This window comes from Mustela lutreola, chromosome 7 (assembly GCF_030435805.1).
Source record: "Mustela lutreola isolate mMusLut2 chromosome 7, mMusLut2.pri, whole genome shotgun sequence".
Taxonomy (NCBI): Eukaryota; Metazoa; Chordata; class Mammalia; order Carnivora; family Mustelidae; genus Mustela; species Mustela lutreola.
Window position 1 is genome coordinate 49217268 of NC_081296.1, and position 18375 is coordinate 49235642.

Genomic DNA, 18375 nt, shown 5'->3' on the forward strand with positions numbered 1-18375 from the left:
TGTCCCACCAAAAGATCTGCCTTAAGGTGATCTACATTTGAGATCTTTGAAGCAGAATCATCAGTTTTCCACCAAAATGATGAAGAAAACAAGAAAACAACTGAGGAAATTTCCAATTATATAAACTGCAGTTAAAGAAAATAAACCATGTTTTATATTTTTTTAAAAATCTCAATAATAATGAGTAATTCTATGTAACTTGTAAATTTTTTTCTAACAAAGTTAAACAATGAATAGTTAATAGCTTATTTATGTCAGTTTGTTTTCGTTTGAGTATGGCCAGCCTTCATAGGGATGAGGGTCGGGATGGGGAGCATATCTGGTAATCAATCCAAACTCAACCATTAAACATGACAGAATAACCAGAAGTGTGTAGCTGAACCAAAGCAAATGAGAAATGGCAGTCAAGCTTCTGGGGTCTTAGGGCAAAAGTGACCTTCAACTGCAATACTGTAAGGGCCTGCAGAGTACACCTATATTTGTGACATCTACCCAAGTCCAACAATCATTCACATTTAATGAACTTAATTGAATGGATATTCTACAGATTTTTCATTACTGAAATAAGTAATTTTGCACAGATTCTATTTACCAATATATATTGGTATCATTCAAAACAGAACAAAAGTTCCAATAAACAATATTAATTTCTGCATAATCTTACTGAAAACAAGTTCCATGAAACTGTGTTATAAACAAAAGAAATTACAAAAACACAAAAGGGAAACATTTAAATCATGTTTCACAGTATACCATTTAATAACATATTTTGATTTAAAATGTACTAATGATGATCAGTCACGTCAATCCTACTAACAAATAAGAGTTCATTTGCTATACATTAGTTTCTGCACACACATTTTTACTTGGATAAAATTTTGCACACAAAATTTTACTCTAAATTTTCCTTACTTACTATGCACCGATGAAATACATATATAAAAACAAAAACAAAAAAATTCTGGTATACCTCAAAATTATTATCTAGCTTAATCCATCCATGGTCTTTTGATACTTGATATTTTTTATAGGACTGTTCCAGCAACATTATCTGCTTTTGACTAAAAGGCTTCCATTTCTGCTTTGGTTTCATCTCCCAAACAACACCAGAACTAAAACAATTCACAAAGAAAATTAAGTTAGTAGTATATATTAGGCTTGCTGGAATTGTCATTCAACCACAAATTATTACAACTATAAATATTCTATGAAAATTATACAAGATATTTTTTAAGCAGCAAAATACACCTGTATTATAAAAGTACATAAGGAAAAGGGGCAGGGGAAATGTTCTTCTCTCACATATTGACATCAATCTATTAAGGAACTCAAACTTTTTTCATAAAAAGCCATATAGTAAATATTTTAGACTTTATGGCTAAGACAAAATTGAGGTTAAGTAAGTGCTTCAATAACAAGAGAAAAAAATTGCACACATTTTTCTAATTGACCAGATTCAAAATATAAAAACAACGGAGTACAAATTTATTTTATTTTATTTTAAAAAATATTTTATTTATTTATTTGACAGAAAGATCACAAGCAGGCAGAGAGGGGGAAGCAGACTCCTTATGGAGCAGAGAGCCTGATGCTGGGCTTAATCCCAGGACCCCGAGATCAAAATTTAAAAAAATTTTTTTATAATTGACATATAACTTGGTACAATTGACATAACATAAATTTCAGGTACACTAATGATTTAATATTTGCATATATTGTGAAATGATCATCACAATAAACCTAGTTAACAACTGTTACTAGATGTACTTACAAAAAAAATTTTTTTAACCTTTCTCAGGGGTGACAACATTTCATTTCATTATTAGGGCTCAAAGTCAGTATTCATAGAGGCTAATTCTTTAGTAACTTTAAACTCAGCACTGGCTTCTCAAATACAATAAGTGAGCAGTATGGGTAACATCTGTTGACCCATTAAGAGTCAAGGAAAACCACTCAGAATGATTTGCCTTATTTTTAATTGACTATTGATGTTGCTCTGAATGTCCTCAGTTCTTCAAGCAACTATTTTCAGAAAAGGGCTAAGGGTTCTAAGTTTATTAACTCTGGACACCTCTCTTCAGCTGCTACATTCAGATGATTCCAATTACCTCACCATTGGTAAAAGATGTTCCTTGCCTGGCTAACAGATGAGTCATTCAGGTTTTGGGTTTTTTTTTTTTGGTTTTGGTTTTTTGTTTGTTTGTTTGTTTTTTATTTTTGTAAAGAAAGTCTGTTTTATGTTATTTTTTCTCAAATTTTCAAATTTTTCTGGCCATTCCCTTCTTGTGAGGTGGGTATATTGTGACAAGTGCTTAGATTGGAAATTTCAATAATTCTTTTAGCACAGGTAAATATTCTTTTATTTTTTTATTCTATTTTTTAAAATTAATTTATTTATTTGACAGAGACAGATCACAAGTAGGCAGAGAGAGAGAGAGAGAGAAGCAGGCTCCCCGCTGATCAAAGAGCCCAATGCGGGGCTCGATCCCAGGACCCTGAGATCACCACTTGAGCCAAAGGCAGCAGCTTAACCCACTAAGCCACCCAGGTGCCCCTGTAAATATTCTTTTAGCACAGGGTCATTACATAATAAAATAATGCTTTGCCATTTCATTTAATAACTAACTGTGACCTGGAAGAGTGATACTCAAGGTCCACTTTCTCTACTTCTTTTAACATGATCAGTATGCATTAGTAATAAAAAACAAAAGTTTCAGGATAGTTATATGTGTGGTAATCTACACTCTTGGGTTATTTTTCCTTTGTTGTGTGCTAAGAAGCAGAGCAAAAGCAGCCACAGATATATAAAGAAATAAGCAAGGCTGTGTTCTAATAAAGCCTTAGATATGGGAGACAAATTCTGAATTTTGTATAATCTTCATGCATTACAAAATACTATTTTCTTTCAATTTTTTCCAACCATTTAAAAATGTAAGAAATTCTTAGACCAAAGTCTCTAAGAAACAGGTCATCAACTAGATTGGGCTCACAGGCCATACTTTGCTGATCCCTGATTAGAGAAGACTGTTTGCATAATGATAAAATGCAACCCCATAATATTTTAATTTAACATAGTTTGTTGGTATTAATCAATGACACTGTTAACAATGTCCTCACTATATTATGTATTTAATCAATTAAGATAGTGAATAAAATATCTACTATAAATTATATAAATCTTGGGCTGCCTGAGTGGCTCAGTGGGTTAAGCATTCAACTCTTGATTTTGGCTCAGAACATATTCTCAGGGTTGTGAGATCGAGCTCTGAGTCAGGCTCTGCGCTGGGTGTGGAGACAGCTTAAGATCCTCTCTCTCCCTCTCCCTCTGACCTTCCTCTCTCTCTAAAATGAATGAATGAATGAATGAATGAATGAATGAATAATATAAATCCAACATCAATTCATGACAAAAACGCTTCAACAAATTAGGAAAGTGGGGGGGGGGGGGGCTCAACCTGAAAAAGAACATCTACAAAAAACCTACAGTTAACATCATACTTAAGAGTGAGAAACAAGGGACGCCTGGGTGGCTCAGTTGGTTAAGCAGCTGCCTTCGGCTCAGGTCATGATCCCAGCGTCCTGGAATCGAGTCCCACATTGGGCTCCTTGCTTGGCAAGGAGCCTGCTTCTCCCTCTGCCTCTGCCTGCCATTCTGTCTACTGTTCTCGCTCTCTCTCCCCCTCTCTCTCTCTGATAAATAAATAAAATCTTTAAAAAAGAGTGAGAAACAAGATGCTTTCTTACTAAGACCAAGAACAAAGAGCAAGGACATCTACTCTTACCACTCCTATTTAACACTGAGAAATCCTAGATAATGCAATAAGTCAAGAAAATAAAAGATATACAGATTAGGAAAGAAGAAATAAAGCTGTCTTTGTTCTCAGATGACAGGACTGTCTATGCAGAAAATCCTAAAGAATCAATTAAAAAAAATTCCTGCAACTAATGTTTCAAGATGCAAAGTTATTATACAAAAATCAATTGTGTTCTTACATATCAGCAATGAACAACTGAAATTTGAAATTAAAAAGACAATAATATTTATATTAGCACCAGAGAAATGGTGCTAATGTAGAGGAATGTTTATATTTAGGTATAAACAAAATCTAACAAATTTGTACAGAATCAGTATGAGGAAAACTAGAGAAGTCTGATCAAAAAGATCAAAGATCTAAATACAAGGATCTTTGTACACCCATATGAAGACTGAATAATGTCAAATGTCAGTTCTTTCCAAGTTGATCTATAGCTTCGAAGCAATCCCAACCAATACCCCAGCTAACTGATAAACTAATTTGAAAGTTTATATGGAAAGGCAAAAGACTCAAAAAACATAATATTAAAGAAGAAAAAAGTGGGAGGATTGACACTACATGACTTCAAGATTACCACAAAACTGTAAAAATCAAGACAATGTGGTATAGGTGAAAGAACTGACAATCACACCAAGCGAATGAAGGGTCCAGAAATAGACCCAAACAAATATAGGCAACTGATTTTGAAAAGGAGCAAAGGCAATTCAATGGAAAAAGTACAATCTTTTCAACAAATGGTGACAGAACTGAACATGCAAAAAAAAAAAAAAGAATTAATCTAGACTTAGAACTTACAGATTTTACAAAGACTAACTCAAAATGTGTAATTATAGATCTAAATATCAAACACAAAAGTATAAAATCCAGCAGATAACACAGGAGAAAATGCACGTAACTGCATTTTTTTGACTTCTACACTACAACTCCTACAGCACAACTCAGGAAAGGAAATCCGCCCCCCCACCCCACCCCAGTCTCATTAAAATTAAAAACCTCTTCTGTGTGAAAGACACTGTTAAAAGAATGAAAAGACAACCAAAGACTGGGAGAAAATATTTGCAAAACACATATCTGATAAGAGACTTACTTCAATGATATGGAGAACTCTTGAAATTTAATAAGAAAATGAAAAATTAAAAAATGGGCAAAAGACCTGAATCTCACCAGAGAAGATATTCTGATAGCAAATAAGCATTTGAAAAGATACTCAATAGCACATGTAATTAGGGAATTGCAAATTAAAACAATAATGACATGGGGCGCCTGGGTGGCTCAGTGGGTTGGGCTGCTGCCTTCGGCTCGGGTCATGATCTCGGGGTCCTGGGATCGAGTCCCGCATTGGGCTCTCTGCTCAGCGGGGAGCCTGCTTCCCTCTCTCTCTCTCTCTCTGCCTGCCTCTCTGACTACTTGTGATTTCTCTCTGTCAAATAAATAAATAAAATCTTTAAAAAAAAAAAACAAAAAACAATAATGACATATCACTACATCCCTGTTAGAATGGCCAAAATTTGAAACATGGACAACACCAAATGCTGACAAGGATGTGGGGCAATGAATGCTCACTTACGCATTTCTGGTGGAAATGCAAAATGGTGCAGCCACTTTGAAAAACAACTTGGCAATTCCTTACAAAACTTAACATAATCTTACCATAAAATCCAGCAATCATGCTCCTTGATATATACCCAAATGAGATAAAAACTTATGTCTACACAAAAACCTGCCTATGAATGTTTATAGCAGCTTTAGTCATAAATGCCAAAACTTAGAAGCAACCAAGATGTCTTTCAATAGGTGAATAAACTGGCATATCCGGACATGGGATAGTATTAAGTGATTTTTTTAAAATGAGTTATCAAGCACAAAAAGAACACGAGGAAACAAAAAAATATTGCTAAGTAAAAGATGCTTATCTGAAAAAGCTACATACATATGATTCCAATGATATGACATTCTGGGAAAGGCAAAACCTAGGGATGATAAAAAGATCAGTGGTTTCCAGAGGTTCAGAGGGAGGGAGAAAGGGATGAAAAGGTGACACACAGGTGACTTTTTATGATACTGAAACTATACTATAGAACACTGTAATGACAGATGTATTATCCAATTGTCAAACCTATAGAATTTATAACACTAAGAGCAGACATAACAAACAACATCAACACTGGACTTTAGATAATAATAAGGCATCAACCTTAGAACATCAACAGTAAAAAAATGTACCACACTATTTCAAGATGTTAATAATAGGGGAAAAATGCAGGGCATATGGGAAGTTAAGTATGTTACAGCCAATTTTTCTGGAAACCTAAAACTGCCTAAAAAGTAAGTTTATCTTTAAAAATTACATAACTGATTTATTTTCCCTCAGTACACATCCTCACTGAATGTGTATTAAATGCTCACTGCATCAGAAAAAAGATAACCAAAAAAAAAAAAGAAAGAAAAAAGATAACCAAGTTCTTTCAGATGAATTTTTAAAAGTCTTTATGAGTAAGGACCAGTCTGACAAAATGTAATAACACATGTAATATTAAAGTAAAAATAAGTTATGTCAAGGAACAGAGTGAAGAAATTGAATTTATAGGACTTAAAAATTATTTTCATATTTAGGTTAAAAATACTGTAAAATTCTCAAGTATATAGCCAAAAGAATATATTTCTCATATATACACAAATATATTAAAATTATATCAACATTATATTATATACCCCTTATTTTTTTATTATATATTATATTAGGATATATTATATACCCTTTTTTTTTTTAAGATTTTATTTATTTATTTGACAGAGATCACAAGTAGGCGGAGGGGGGCGGGGGAAGCAGGCTCCCGCTGAGCAGAGAGCCTGATGCAGGGCTTGATCCCAGGACCCTGGAATCATGACCTGAGCTAAAGGCAGAAGCTTTAACCCACTGAGACACCCAGGCACCCCAGGATGTATACTCTTTATAGAATTCTTAATCCATCAGGTGTTACATAAAGTATGTTACATATATGATCTTTTTATTGACTTAATGTTTTACTTCACTAAACATGATTATTGATATTGACGCTATGATGGTTATACATGGGAACATGGTAACCATTCTAACCATCAGTCTCCAAGAAAAGGAGTCTTTTACCAAAGTTAGTGAGATTTAAAAAGTCAAAATAAATAAATTCAAATACTTTTCTTATACAGATACAAGCAGAATCAGAACAAATAACTGATTCCATCACTATTAAAACATTCTAAATAACCACCCACTAAAGACTATAGACCCATGTCAAATACTGCCTCCTCCATGAATATTTCCTCCAATTTATCTGACCCACTCTTGTCAGCTTTCTCTAATCCAGGCCAGTTTCTTCAGTCTCTACTGCACAAAACAATTTAATTGTTTCTATCTCTGTACTTCCATTGTACGTTTATATATTTCTTTGTAGCATTTCTGTTATCATAATTCATTAAAACAATACATACCAAAAACAAAGAAGCAAACCTCTTTTTTTCTCCACCAAATGATGATGAGTACAGTAAGTACAGGGGCATTATCTTAGTCATCTTTCTATCTTAGGGGCTTTTCAATTAGCAGTGAAAAAAAACTATTCATAAGTTATGCTGAAAGAATATAAAAATTCAGAACAGCTGTTTACTCTCAGTAAACTTGATATTATGAACTCAATGTTTTTTAAAGATTTCTGATGCCCTATCTTCTTTCTTCCATACCTGGTTATCCCAACATATGAAACTTCCTGCTTGTTTTCATTGTTAACCAGGGAAAGCCCAAGACTGTGGAGAGAAAAGGTTATTTCATGATCGGCCTGCTCCATTTCTTCTGCCTGCAGTGCTTTGGAAACCAAGGCAACATCATCAGTGAAAAGCAACACTCTCTGGCGTCCATCTAGGAATGATACCCAGTGAATCTGAGTATTTGCATCATAGGGAAACTGGCCACATTCATCCTGGGGAAAAGAAAGACTATATTAAACCTATAAGCAGTAAGTTTTTATTACATAAAGTTAAACTACAGTATCTGAGAACATTTAGAAAAGTTTAAAAAACATGACTATAAATTGGAAAGCTAACCATCAAAATGACATAAATTAATTAAATTTCTTGTGGTCCTTCTATAGTAAAAGAAGTTTCAGGGGTATAATCACCTTCTGATTCTATAGGATAATTCCACATTTTTCTCCTGAGCTATTTTTTTTTTTTCATAAACCCTGTGTTGCTGGGGTTTTTTTTTGTTTTGTTTTGTTTTGTTTTTGCCCTGTTCATTCACACTTAATAAGGAAAGATCTGTTCAGACCTAATATTTGTCAATAATGTATGGATTTTCTTTGAACTGTCTCACCATGTTCACCTGGGCCTAAGTGGAACTCTGTTCTCAAATCGACTTAGCAAACAAGGGAATGGGCAACTGCCTTGCTTCTAGCTCAGTTTCCAGAATCTGGCAGATGAGCTGCTAACTGAGGCACAATTATCTACTTTTCCTATTGCCTGGTTCCCTGGTTCTCCAACACCAAATAGAAAAGAAACATTAAAAACCACAATCGCCACATACACTATTCCCAGATTCTTCCTCAATCTACCTCAGTATACACATCTGAATATCCTCCTCCAGGAGTTCTTTCCCACTTTCTCTCTAGTGTCTATATACTCTCACTGGGTGTTGTAGTTACCGAGTAGCATTAAATGTGACAAGAGGGAAACAATACCAGCACAGTCAGAGACCTCTGCTAGAGCTCCCATGTCTCTGAGCCAAGAGCTAAGAGGATCAGGGAATTTAAGCCTCTGTACCATTTACAAAACTTTGAGTTTTGGTCTTGTAAAAAGTAAAGCACAAGCAAGGCAGTATAGCTCCATCAAATTGTTATGGTGAAAATTATTCCAAGAATCTCGTAACAGAGGAACTATTTGATTTTTAAAAGTGGGTTAAGTCTCTTTTATGGGTATTTCAGAGGGAATAGAGGACAGGATAATTCAGTCACTATTGACTTTTTAAAGCAAAAGTCAATAAAGTTTTTTTTTAACAACTGGCATTATCAGACAGCAGAACAGGACACACTGTATGAACTTTTCATAACAGAATATATTTCTATAGAAACAAAAGATCTATATTACTAACATAGGAGCAATTCCTACACTAGAGAAAGGCTGGTAGGTGAATCCTTAAGACCTTCCCAAAGTTTAAGAGTCTAAGAATAACATACTTGATTAAATTAGCTACCTAAATATTATTTTAATAAATTATTACATTAAATTGCTTCTGTGGGTTAATTTGCATACTGTCCAATTCCTTTAATTGAAATATATGGTCTTCATTGGGAAAATATGCCTAAAAACCTCACAGCCAACAGTGGCATGCATATGTTCAAAATAAAGTTGTTTTTACTTAGCTTTAAAATTCCTTTCTTTAAAAAAAAAAAGGTATATATAAAAAGATACTTCACTGGTCTTTACTCGGACAAGATAAAGCAGGCCTGTTTTTTAAACTGTAAAGAAATTATTTTGACTAATCTAAAATACTGATATGAACTACTTGCAATCTAAACTCCAAAACCAACCTATTTTGAAAATACTTCCAATTCATTTTTAGTTGAGTAAGGACAAACATGACGGTGAGAAGCTGGCCTGTCTGCTTCCTTTGCCACCAGGCCCCTCTTACAGTACTCATTCACATCACATGATACCTTTAACAGACTGTGTTCTCCAGTATTTGCTGCGTATGTCCAGGTAAGTTTTCTGGTACCAGTAGGATCTGCCCAGGCAAAAAGTCGAGCTTCTCCTGGCACCAAGTGCACCTCCTCCTGTGACCCACTGAAACACAACCACCAGAGGGAAGATGAAAACAGCCAGGCCCTCAGTAACCGAGACCTGTGGTTTACAGAGGAGTGGACTGGCACAAACATCTTCTAAAATTGCCTTTCTTAATAAACGGAACTCTGCCTAAAAATAAGTACCCTAAAATGTCCAATAAACTAACAGCTTAAAGCTTGAGGGATGGGAATATTGCCTTTCTGAAGTTGCAGTGTGCTCCAGACTGATGCAGGCCATGGAATCTATTAAAGTAAACAAACTGGCACATCAGCGCTCACCTGCGGAAAAGCTATAAACAATAAATCCTTTAGCACAGTAGAACTTTAAGCACTCAGTGCTTAAATTTAAGTTTATGAATCAAATGCAATAGATAAGAAACATGAGTCTTGGAGAAAATCAAAAATTAGGTCCACACTGTTGCTACTCAAACTGTGATCTATGGAGAAACAGCAGTCTTACCTGGAGCTTGCTGGAAGCACAAAATCCTGGGCCTTGCCTAAAACCTACTCAATCAGAACCTGCATTTTAACAAGATTTCTGGGAGATTCAAATCATTAAAGTTTAAGAAGTATTAGTCTATATTACAAAAAACTTTCCAGGGAACAACAACAACAAAAGGAACCCAATTAGGTTTCAATCCCATTCTGTAATTTTAAATCTCTGAGTGGATTCCAGTCAGGAGAATTAAGAACAGGTAAATCTACAAGGCATTATTTTACATAAAAAAATTCTGTATGTAAAAATAACCTTAGGTATTTATAAGATTTTACACATATAAAATAATGCCTTGCAGATTTATAATAGTAATCCTTGGCAAATATGTAGTATGTATTTTAAGGGTTTAAAACTGTTATGTCCTTAAATGGTATCATCCAAGTCAAATGACAGCACAAGCAAGAACAACAAAATTCCTATCATTCCATATTTATATTCAACACCACTACCTATTCATTGTCCTCTCACTGAATCTTCTACTGCCTCTCCTAAGGCAGGGGACGGGGAGGCAGAAACAGCTTGATAAAGATTTATAGGGAGAGGTTCACGGAACATTTGCAACTTACGAAAGAATGATAATGCTTCAACAGCTAAACAGGTTCACAGTTCCAATTCTGAAATTTTAAAAGCTCCAAAAGTCCAAAAATTTTTCTATTAGTTTGGTATCAAACATTTGGCTAAAAAACCTAATCTGAACTGCTGTGAGATGGTTAATAGTTTTGACTTATCCCACTTCATATGAATATTTAGAAGTTTTGCTTCAGGAATATTAATGTACTGGAATATAGAAAACTGTCCCAAAACCTGCTGAGGGTATTAGAATAAACAGCATGTGTTCCGTGTTACCATACTAAAACCAGAAAACACATGAAATGGGAAACACATTTCCCATAGAAAGGCCTATAGTCCTTTCTATGGGAAATGTGTTTCCCATTTCATGGGAAATGGGACTATAGGCCTTTCTATGGGACCTCAAAGAAAAACACATAGAAAGGACTGTGGGCCAGTAAAATGAGATTTCCCATGCACCTTGCTTTTCATACCTCTGTTTGTATGTGAGGACATCCTGTGATGTGTGGTTTATTACTAGGGCAGGTGCAGATCCCTCGTGGTAATCAGAAAAGGTTATGACAGTTGAGTGTTCAGCAGTGTTTACATCCACCAAGATACCCCCATTCTATTGCAGAAAAAAAAATCTGTTTGAGGCACTGGCTTCACTTGCAGGACATTTGGAATTTCAATCAGTTATGTAGACACAAAAAGTCTGTTTTCTTAAGTTGTTACTGAAAAGCACACTGGCTCTGATCTCTTACAAATACATGCATAGCACCTTACAAATATATATATTAGCACCTTCAAATGATTACTGGTAGATTTTTTTTCCAGTTGAATTTTTTTTTAAATTTAAATTCAATTAGTAGTAGATTTTATAGCATGTTTTAATAAAATATTTTAAAGCAGATTTTAAAAACTGAAGACATTGCATTTTAAAACATGAAATCATAATAAGAAATTAAACTAAATTAAGTTAAATTAAATTAAATTAAAAACCATGAAAACATACCAGCTCTTCTAAGCTTAGTAAAGTGCCATTATCCTGTCGGTTATAAAAAAATGGTTTGGAGGATCCTTCATGGCCCACCACTCTCACACAAAGTTTGCCTGACAAATTTTCAGGCCAAAAGGGAAGGCACTGAAAAAGTAAAAGTTAATATCAGTCTTAAAACAATATTGGGGTATCAGTAAGACAATGGCTAATTAAGTTTTCAATTCTAAATCTGATCATGATACAATTATTACTAAGTTTCTTAAAATATTTCCTCCACATCTCATGTTAAGATTATTAATAACATAAGGCCTATTTTTGAAACCAAAGAAACTCCATCAGAAGAACACAGATCTATTAGTCTGTATGTACTTACAGAATAACTGTAATATGAGAAACTAAAGAGCTTACTGATTAAGAATGCCTCAAATGTCCTGAATACTTAAAACCTATAATCTTAAAACATCTGCTTTTGTGCATATCCCATTATAATTCCATAATGCACTATGAATTCTTTCAGTGTTATTTTAGCCTAGAAAAACTAGAAAGACAATTGAAGGCAGAGAAGAGAACACCACAGACCTTGCTGGAAGTCCTAAAATTACCTTCCTAACTAACTGTTTGATTTTAATCAAAGCATATATCTCTCTGAGCCTTATTTGTAAAACTGAGGTTTTACTTCCTAATAAAATACAAAATGTCCCTCTGTTATACAATACTAGGTAAATCCTATCTCTGAATGAAAATGTTACTATTATCAAACCCACATCAATGATAATGAGCACTTACATGTTGAGAGATCTTTTTATTTAACACATAATATATTATTTGTTTCAGGGGTATAGGTCTGTGACTCATCAGTCTCACACAATTCACAGCACTCACCATAGCACATACCCTCCCCAGTGTCCATAACCCTGTCACTCTATCCCTCCCCCATCAACCCCCAGCAACCCTCAGTTTGTTTCCTGAGATTAAGAGTCAACAGAGATCATTCCAAGTGCCTTGGAAAGCCCATGCCTCTCAGAGCTCGAAATTTATATAAGTGGAATCATTCCTCTTCATCTCTTGCTAAGTTTATACACACACACACACACACGCACACACGCACACACACACAATTTTGTTTTTGAGGTATACAGAAGAACGGTTCTTTAAGCTCAGCTGGTTTGGTTGAAAACGCAGGCAAATTCAAGGAGGAACGCTCATCTTTGCACCTATCCTCTTCCCCTCACTCTCTTTACTCCTAAAATCTTATTGAACCTGCAGTGTTTAGTTCAAATGCCATCTCTTCTATGAAACACTCCCTTTTTAATCTTGGCCACAATAATGGTGACTTCCAATGACTGTACTAACTTTAGGGAAGTATGAGATTCAATTTCCTTCTCAGTAAAGTGAGGGGGTTGATTTTAGGAAATTTTCAAGGAAACCTTCAGATAATCTATTCAGAAATTCTAAAACCACCTATAACTTTGCATGTATTTTCTTCCATGTATTAATTTATATGAGTCTTAAGCCCTCCAGCAAGATTACATGCTTTTGTTAATGCAGAGACATTATCCTGACTACTGAGATAATTCATAGTACGTTATCTTTATCTTCATTTCACAATACACAACCATACGTTCTATACATATAGGAAAAACTAAAGACTGGGTGTTAGCCTTCTAGACTGGCTGCTGATAAATATTACCAGTACTTTTCTTCTTTTTTTAACATCTGTTTACAGTGCAAAAGCAAAGCCAAGGTTTTCTATCATATTTTAATACAAAAATATGATAGCAAAATGAGTATAACAAAGAAGACTATGTGATTCTTATTTATATGGCCATATTTATTCATACATTTTAGGAGCCTGTTGTAGTAAAAGAAAATTTTACCTCTGAAGAAGCAATATAGTTCCACTTATTAGTGGGCATTGAGCCATCAGCTGCAATTTCACCAACTTCTAGTTCAAATGATGACTTGTTTGCAATGGTGCAAAAGGGAGTCAGAGTAACTATTCGTGTAAGATTAAAACTGCTCATTTTGATGCTAACACCAACCTGTATGAGGAAAAAAACAAGTGTATAATTTCTCCGTACTTTATACAGTTTCTTTGAAATGTACATACATTTACCCCATTCATACATGAATTTCTTAAAATATTTTAAAATAATACTTGTTAAAATAAAGTAACTAATATAAGCCATATTCAACTACTGCTTATCTTTTCACTAAAAAAAATTTTTGGTTACTTAATTTGATTCCCTCAGAAATCAATTCAAGAAACACCAAGAGGTAATCTAACTAATGATGATATAATATTTATTTTATTTATATTCTTTATTTTTTAACATTTCAAACATAAATTCTTTTATAATTAGTGAAGAGGCTCAGTTCCGCTGCTTTATTATCTCTGTTGAACTAATATGAACTAATATGAAAATTTCAAAGTGGCAATAAAACAGGTCCACTGGCATCAGATTATTTAAATTTTCACAATCAAATTTAATATTTAAGAAACATTTGACAGAGAATAATATGGAATGAGGATTCCACTTACTGTCTTAAACTTTTATAAATTCAGGTTTTATCCTCATACCAGTGGCTAGAGAAAATTATAGAGGTAACAGTCCTTTACACAATACTTTGAACTCAAATTTCTGAACCCCTTAGATCTAACTAGTTTAGTCAACCAAAGAAAATGTGAATGAAATCAGAGGTAAATAAGCAAGCAGAATCTTACCAGGTACTCCATATTGTTGGCAGGACACTTCACACACCCATAACTTCCCACTGTATCCAATGAAAATCCACTGGACCAGGCACTAGTTGAAATTTTCAGTTGTACCTACACCAGAACACACAACCATCATATAAGAAACCTAAAAGACTATATTAATATTTTATTTGAGGGAAAGTTGTTAGATCACTAGAAATTTATTTAGTATCATGGGACACAAAAAAATAATCAAAGCCATATGGCCAATGGGTCACAGAACCACAGATATTCTAGAAGCCAATAAAATAAAACCAGAGTTCCAATCTTTCCATTCACCTATGCAATGAGTTTAGTGAATTTAAAGATGTATACCAATGAGATCCTCTGTTGTTTAAAAAAAAAAAACACAAAAAACCACCATAATGTAAACTGGTATTTTCCAGTGTTACACTTAAGATATTGAGCTAACATATTCTTAAAGTTCTAAAACACAGAGAATTGATGCCTTTAACATTATTCAGCAAATGTTAAATGAAAAGCATCATGATTAGCAGAATGGAAGACAACAGGATACCACTCCTGTCTTTAATGAGCTCCAACTAAACAGGGAGATGGAAAACACTACTAGTAATTATGATGCAAGATTCAATGTGACTAATGGCTACACAAGTGGTAAAAAATGCTATGAAGGTGAGAAGGTAAAAGGTTTACTTCTAGCTATGAGATCTAGATAAAGTTTTATAGAAGAGATCTAAGTGTGCTCCTCCATCTACCCAGACCTACTGACTGAAATAGAGGTACAACCCAGAAATATGTTTGAAAAGCCCTCTAGGTGATTCTAATGCAAACAGAAATTTGAGAACCACTGCTCTAACAGGACATGGATGCAATATCTAGCTCCACTTTAGACAGCTTGAAATCCCTTCACACATGTCATGCCTGAGCACAATGATAGTCAAAGGAAGAACAGCAGGTAACCAGAAAAGATATGGCAGACAGGGAAAACATGGGGGAAGAGGCACTCTAGCAGAGGATGCAGCACAGACAGAGGCCTAGCAGTAAATTGGGACAGTGTGTGTTAAGCAATTCCAAGATAGGAATCTACAAAGGAAAAAAGGGACCAGACCACAAAAGACAAGGCATAGGCAATAGGCTCCCTCTTGGAGGCCTGGCTTAGTGCTTCATACCTAGGTGGGCTCAGTTAATACAAGCCAAATCCAACTCTGCTACCTTTTGAAATGCTATTTCATCACTGAAATTCTTAAAGCTCTAAAATACATAAAATCAAGCTTTCTACCTGACACTACTAAAAGAACAGAAGTAATTCTAAAGGTCATGGAGAAAGGGATAATTCAGCTTTGAGAAACCCTTGCTAGTCCTAACAACCCACTAGATTATGTATTCCTGAAAAGTTGCATTGATGTATGATAAATATTTTTATTTATAAAATATAATATATTTTATATTATAAAATATATTTTTTATTATAAAATAAATTTTATTTTATAATAAAAATGGACCTACTTGGACCTACTTCATACCAGTGGCATTTAGCAAACTGGTAAGCATGGATTTAAAGGAGGCTAATGACTCATGAGTTCCTAGATTAGGAATTTATCAATTTTAAATTGGTATATCAACCAAAACATACCTTATTTTTACTAAAAATGTTCTTCTTCTTGAAAGAGAATAAAATGATATCCCTGAAATCAGCTGGATGTTTCACATGAATGTCTTCTGAACAATACTGGAGAACCCGAGAAGTCTTGTTGATTAGCCAGTAGGGACTAAAGACAGATAGCACCATCCGGCTGCCAATTCGTTTGACATGTACTGACAAGTCAATTGACATCATTTCTGCGGAGTCAGAGGAAAAACACACAAGAAAGAATTCGGGAAGAGTATCACATATACGGAAATGTCCGTTCCAGTTTCTGCCCTGATATTTTATCAGAACTAATTCCATTATTTCTCCACTGATTTTTGAATGTAGAACATCTGCGGCACTGCCTTCTGCTAGCTCATGAGTTTCCGCTGTTCCCTAAAAGCAAACAAACAAAAACTAAATTTGCTTAGTGATTTTTTAAAAACCTCTGCAATAGTAATATCCATATTTTATACAAGTGCTAACAACCTACCAGATTCAGATTAACTGATAAGCCTTCAACAAAGTACCATGTTTACAGATTATGGATATCCAATAACCACTAATAACTAAAAAGAAAAGACTATAACATGGCCAAAGGCAGAAACTGTCTTTTGGTCACCGGTAGGCCAACGGCCATAAGTTTTCAAAAAAAAATGTCAGATCTATGCCAAAAATCAAAGGATGGATTCAGGAGTGCTGGCTGTTGTCTGTGTTATTAAATGAGCCTTTCAACTGTCTCGACTTCAGCTTCATCTGCTCTTCACACACTATGCCTGGTGATTCTTACATAAAAAGAAGAAGGAAAGAGATATCAAACTATTCTGACAAGCTATCTAAGTAAGGCAGAATTACTTTTAAAATGAATAATATCCACATAATAAAGCAGGCTTTCTTTTCGAAAGCTTCTCTTGAATAAGTACCATTTAGTTCATTTAATTCATTTTCGTCTTTGCATCTCAGGGATGACTCATTGTTAGATAAAGAAAAGAAATAATTTAGGTTCCAACATTTCCAGACTTTTGTATTCTAAAATGTTGTGGCATAAGAATATAAAAATATTTATCATACATCAATGCTAAGAAATATTCCCCATTATTTCTTAGTCAGACTAATTATTTTAAGTTCAACAGAAACCTGGACCAAATAATCATACTATTAACCTAAAAATAAAAACTTTAAAATTAACTTTAGAATAAAGTAAGATGAAGTATTTCCCCATTGGCTTTTTTCTATCTCTTAGCTAATGGAATTTTACTTAATTAATAGAGATTATTATGGTTTTTAACTCACAGCACATGCAGCAGAGTTCAGTGGAAGGGAGCAAAAGAGTCAAATTGCCTAGGTTCAAATCCCGGTCTACAACTTACTAGTTGTGGGTTCTCAGGCCTGTCACTTAATCCCTCTGTGACTCAGTTTCTTCATCTGTAAAATGGGTCTAATAATAGTACCTACTTCAGAAGGTTATTGCAAGGATTAAATGTGTTAATACATGTAAAGCACATGGCACAGTGACTGTCATATACTAAAACCTGTATCAGTTTTTGTTGTTATTAATATTAAAGCATTACAAGTACACTATGGAAAATACTCAACTAAAAACACAGTAAAAAAAAACTAGAATTCACTCTGCAATAATAAAGGTCAAACAAAATATAAGAGACATACTTCAAGTAAGTATCTTAGAGAATATGGGAGAAGGTTCCGCAAAGTGAGGGTAGGATAAAGATGAATAATATAAGCTGGATCCCAGTCTTCCTCATGGGTACATATATAGCTTAATTCATCAGGCAGAGCAACTGTATTGACAATGAGAGGTAAGAAGTTGACTTCGACTGATGGACACTGCAGCATGCATCTGACTTCCCTGCTCCTGTGAAGTTCTTCCTTCCAAGAAATATAAGTAGTGGATTCTTTGTACTGATTCTCTAAGATACCAGCAGGCTGAATAAATAACTGACACCTAAGGGAAGAGAAGACAGAGTGGGGATAAAAGTTTTTAATCAAAAACTTAAGGAAAGAAAATCGCATTAAATCTTCTTGGTAACACTTATAAGTAAGTACTATGATTCCAATTTTTACAGATGAGAAAAATAAGGCTATGAAAGGTTAAGAAACTTGCCCAGAGTCATATAGCTAACCCAGGAGGAACTTTCTGGGGAAAAAAAATCCACAAACAATCACCAGTCAGAAAAAATAGTCATTTCAAATATAAAGGCAATCTCATAAAGACAGATTTCAGAAAATTCTAAAACATTGAATATACAATTAGAAATTTTCATCTGGTAAATTCAATGATTGAGTAAATCTATTATATATGTCTTAAAACTGGCTTTTACATATCTTTAGTGAAAATATAAGG

At 34.3% G+C, this 18375-nt stretch overlaps 1 protein-coding gene across 4 annotated transcripts in view; it reads right to left on the bottom strand.

Annotated features, from left to right (window-relative positions):
• VPS13C (vacuolar protein sorting 13 homolog C) overlaps positions 1–18375 on the bottom strand; it is a 179826-nt gene that overhangs the window by 26702 nt on the left and 134749 nt on the right. For all 4 annotated transcript variants that reach the window (XR_009355410.1, XM_059180680.1, XM_059180679.1 and 1 more), the window contains 9 exons: positions 17682–17976; positions 16020–16409; positions 14393–14497; positions 13545–13709; positions 11683–11811; positions 11162–11295; positions 9497–9623; positions 7530–7765; positions 971–1112 (listed from right to left, as the gene is read on the bottom strand). Coding sequence is in view for 3 of the 4 variants with exons in the window: in XM_059180680.1 (XP_059036663.1) it covers positions 971–1112; positions 7530–7765; positions 9497–9623; positions 11162–11295; positions 11683–11811; positions 13545–13709; positions 14393–14497; positions 16020–16409; positions 17682–17976 (1723 nt within the window). In the remaining variant the exon portion in view is untranslated. The remainder of the gene's footprint in view (positions 1–970; positions 1113–7529; positions 7766–9496; positions 9624–11161; positions 11296–11682; positions 11812–13544; positions 13710–14392; positions 14498–16019; positions 16410–17681; positions 17977–18375) is intronic.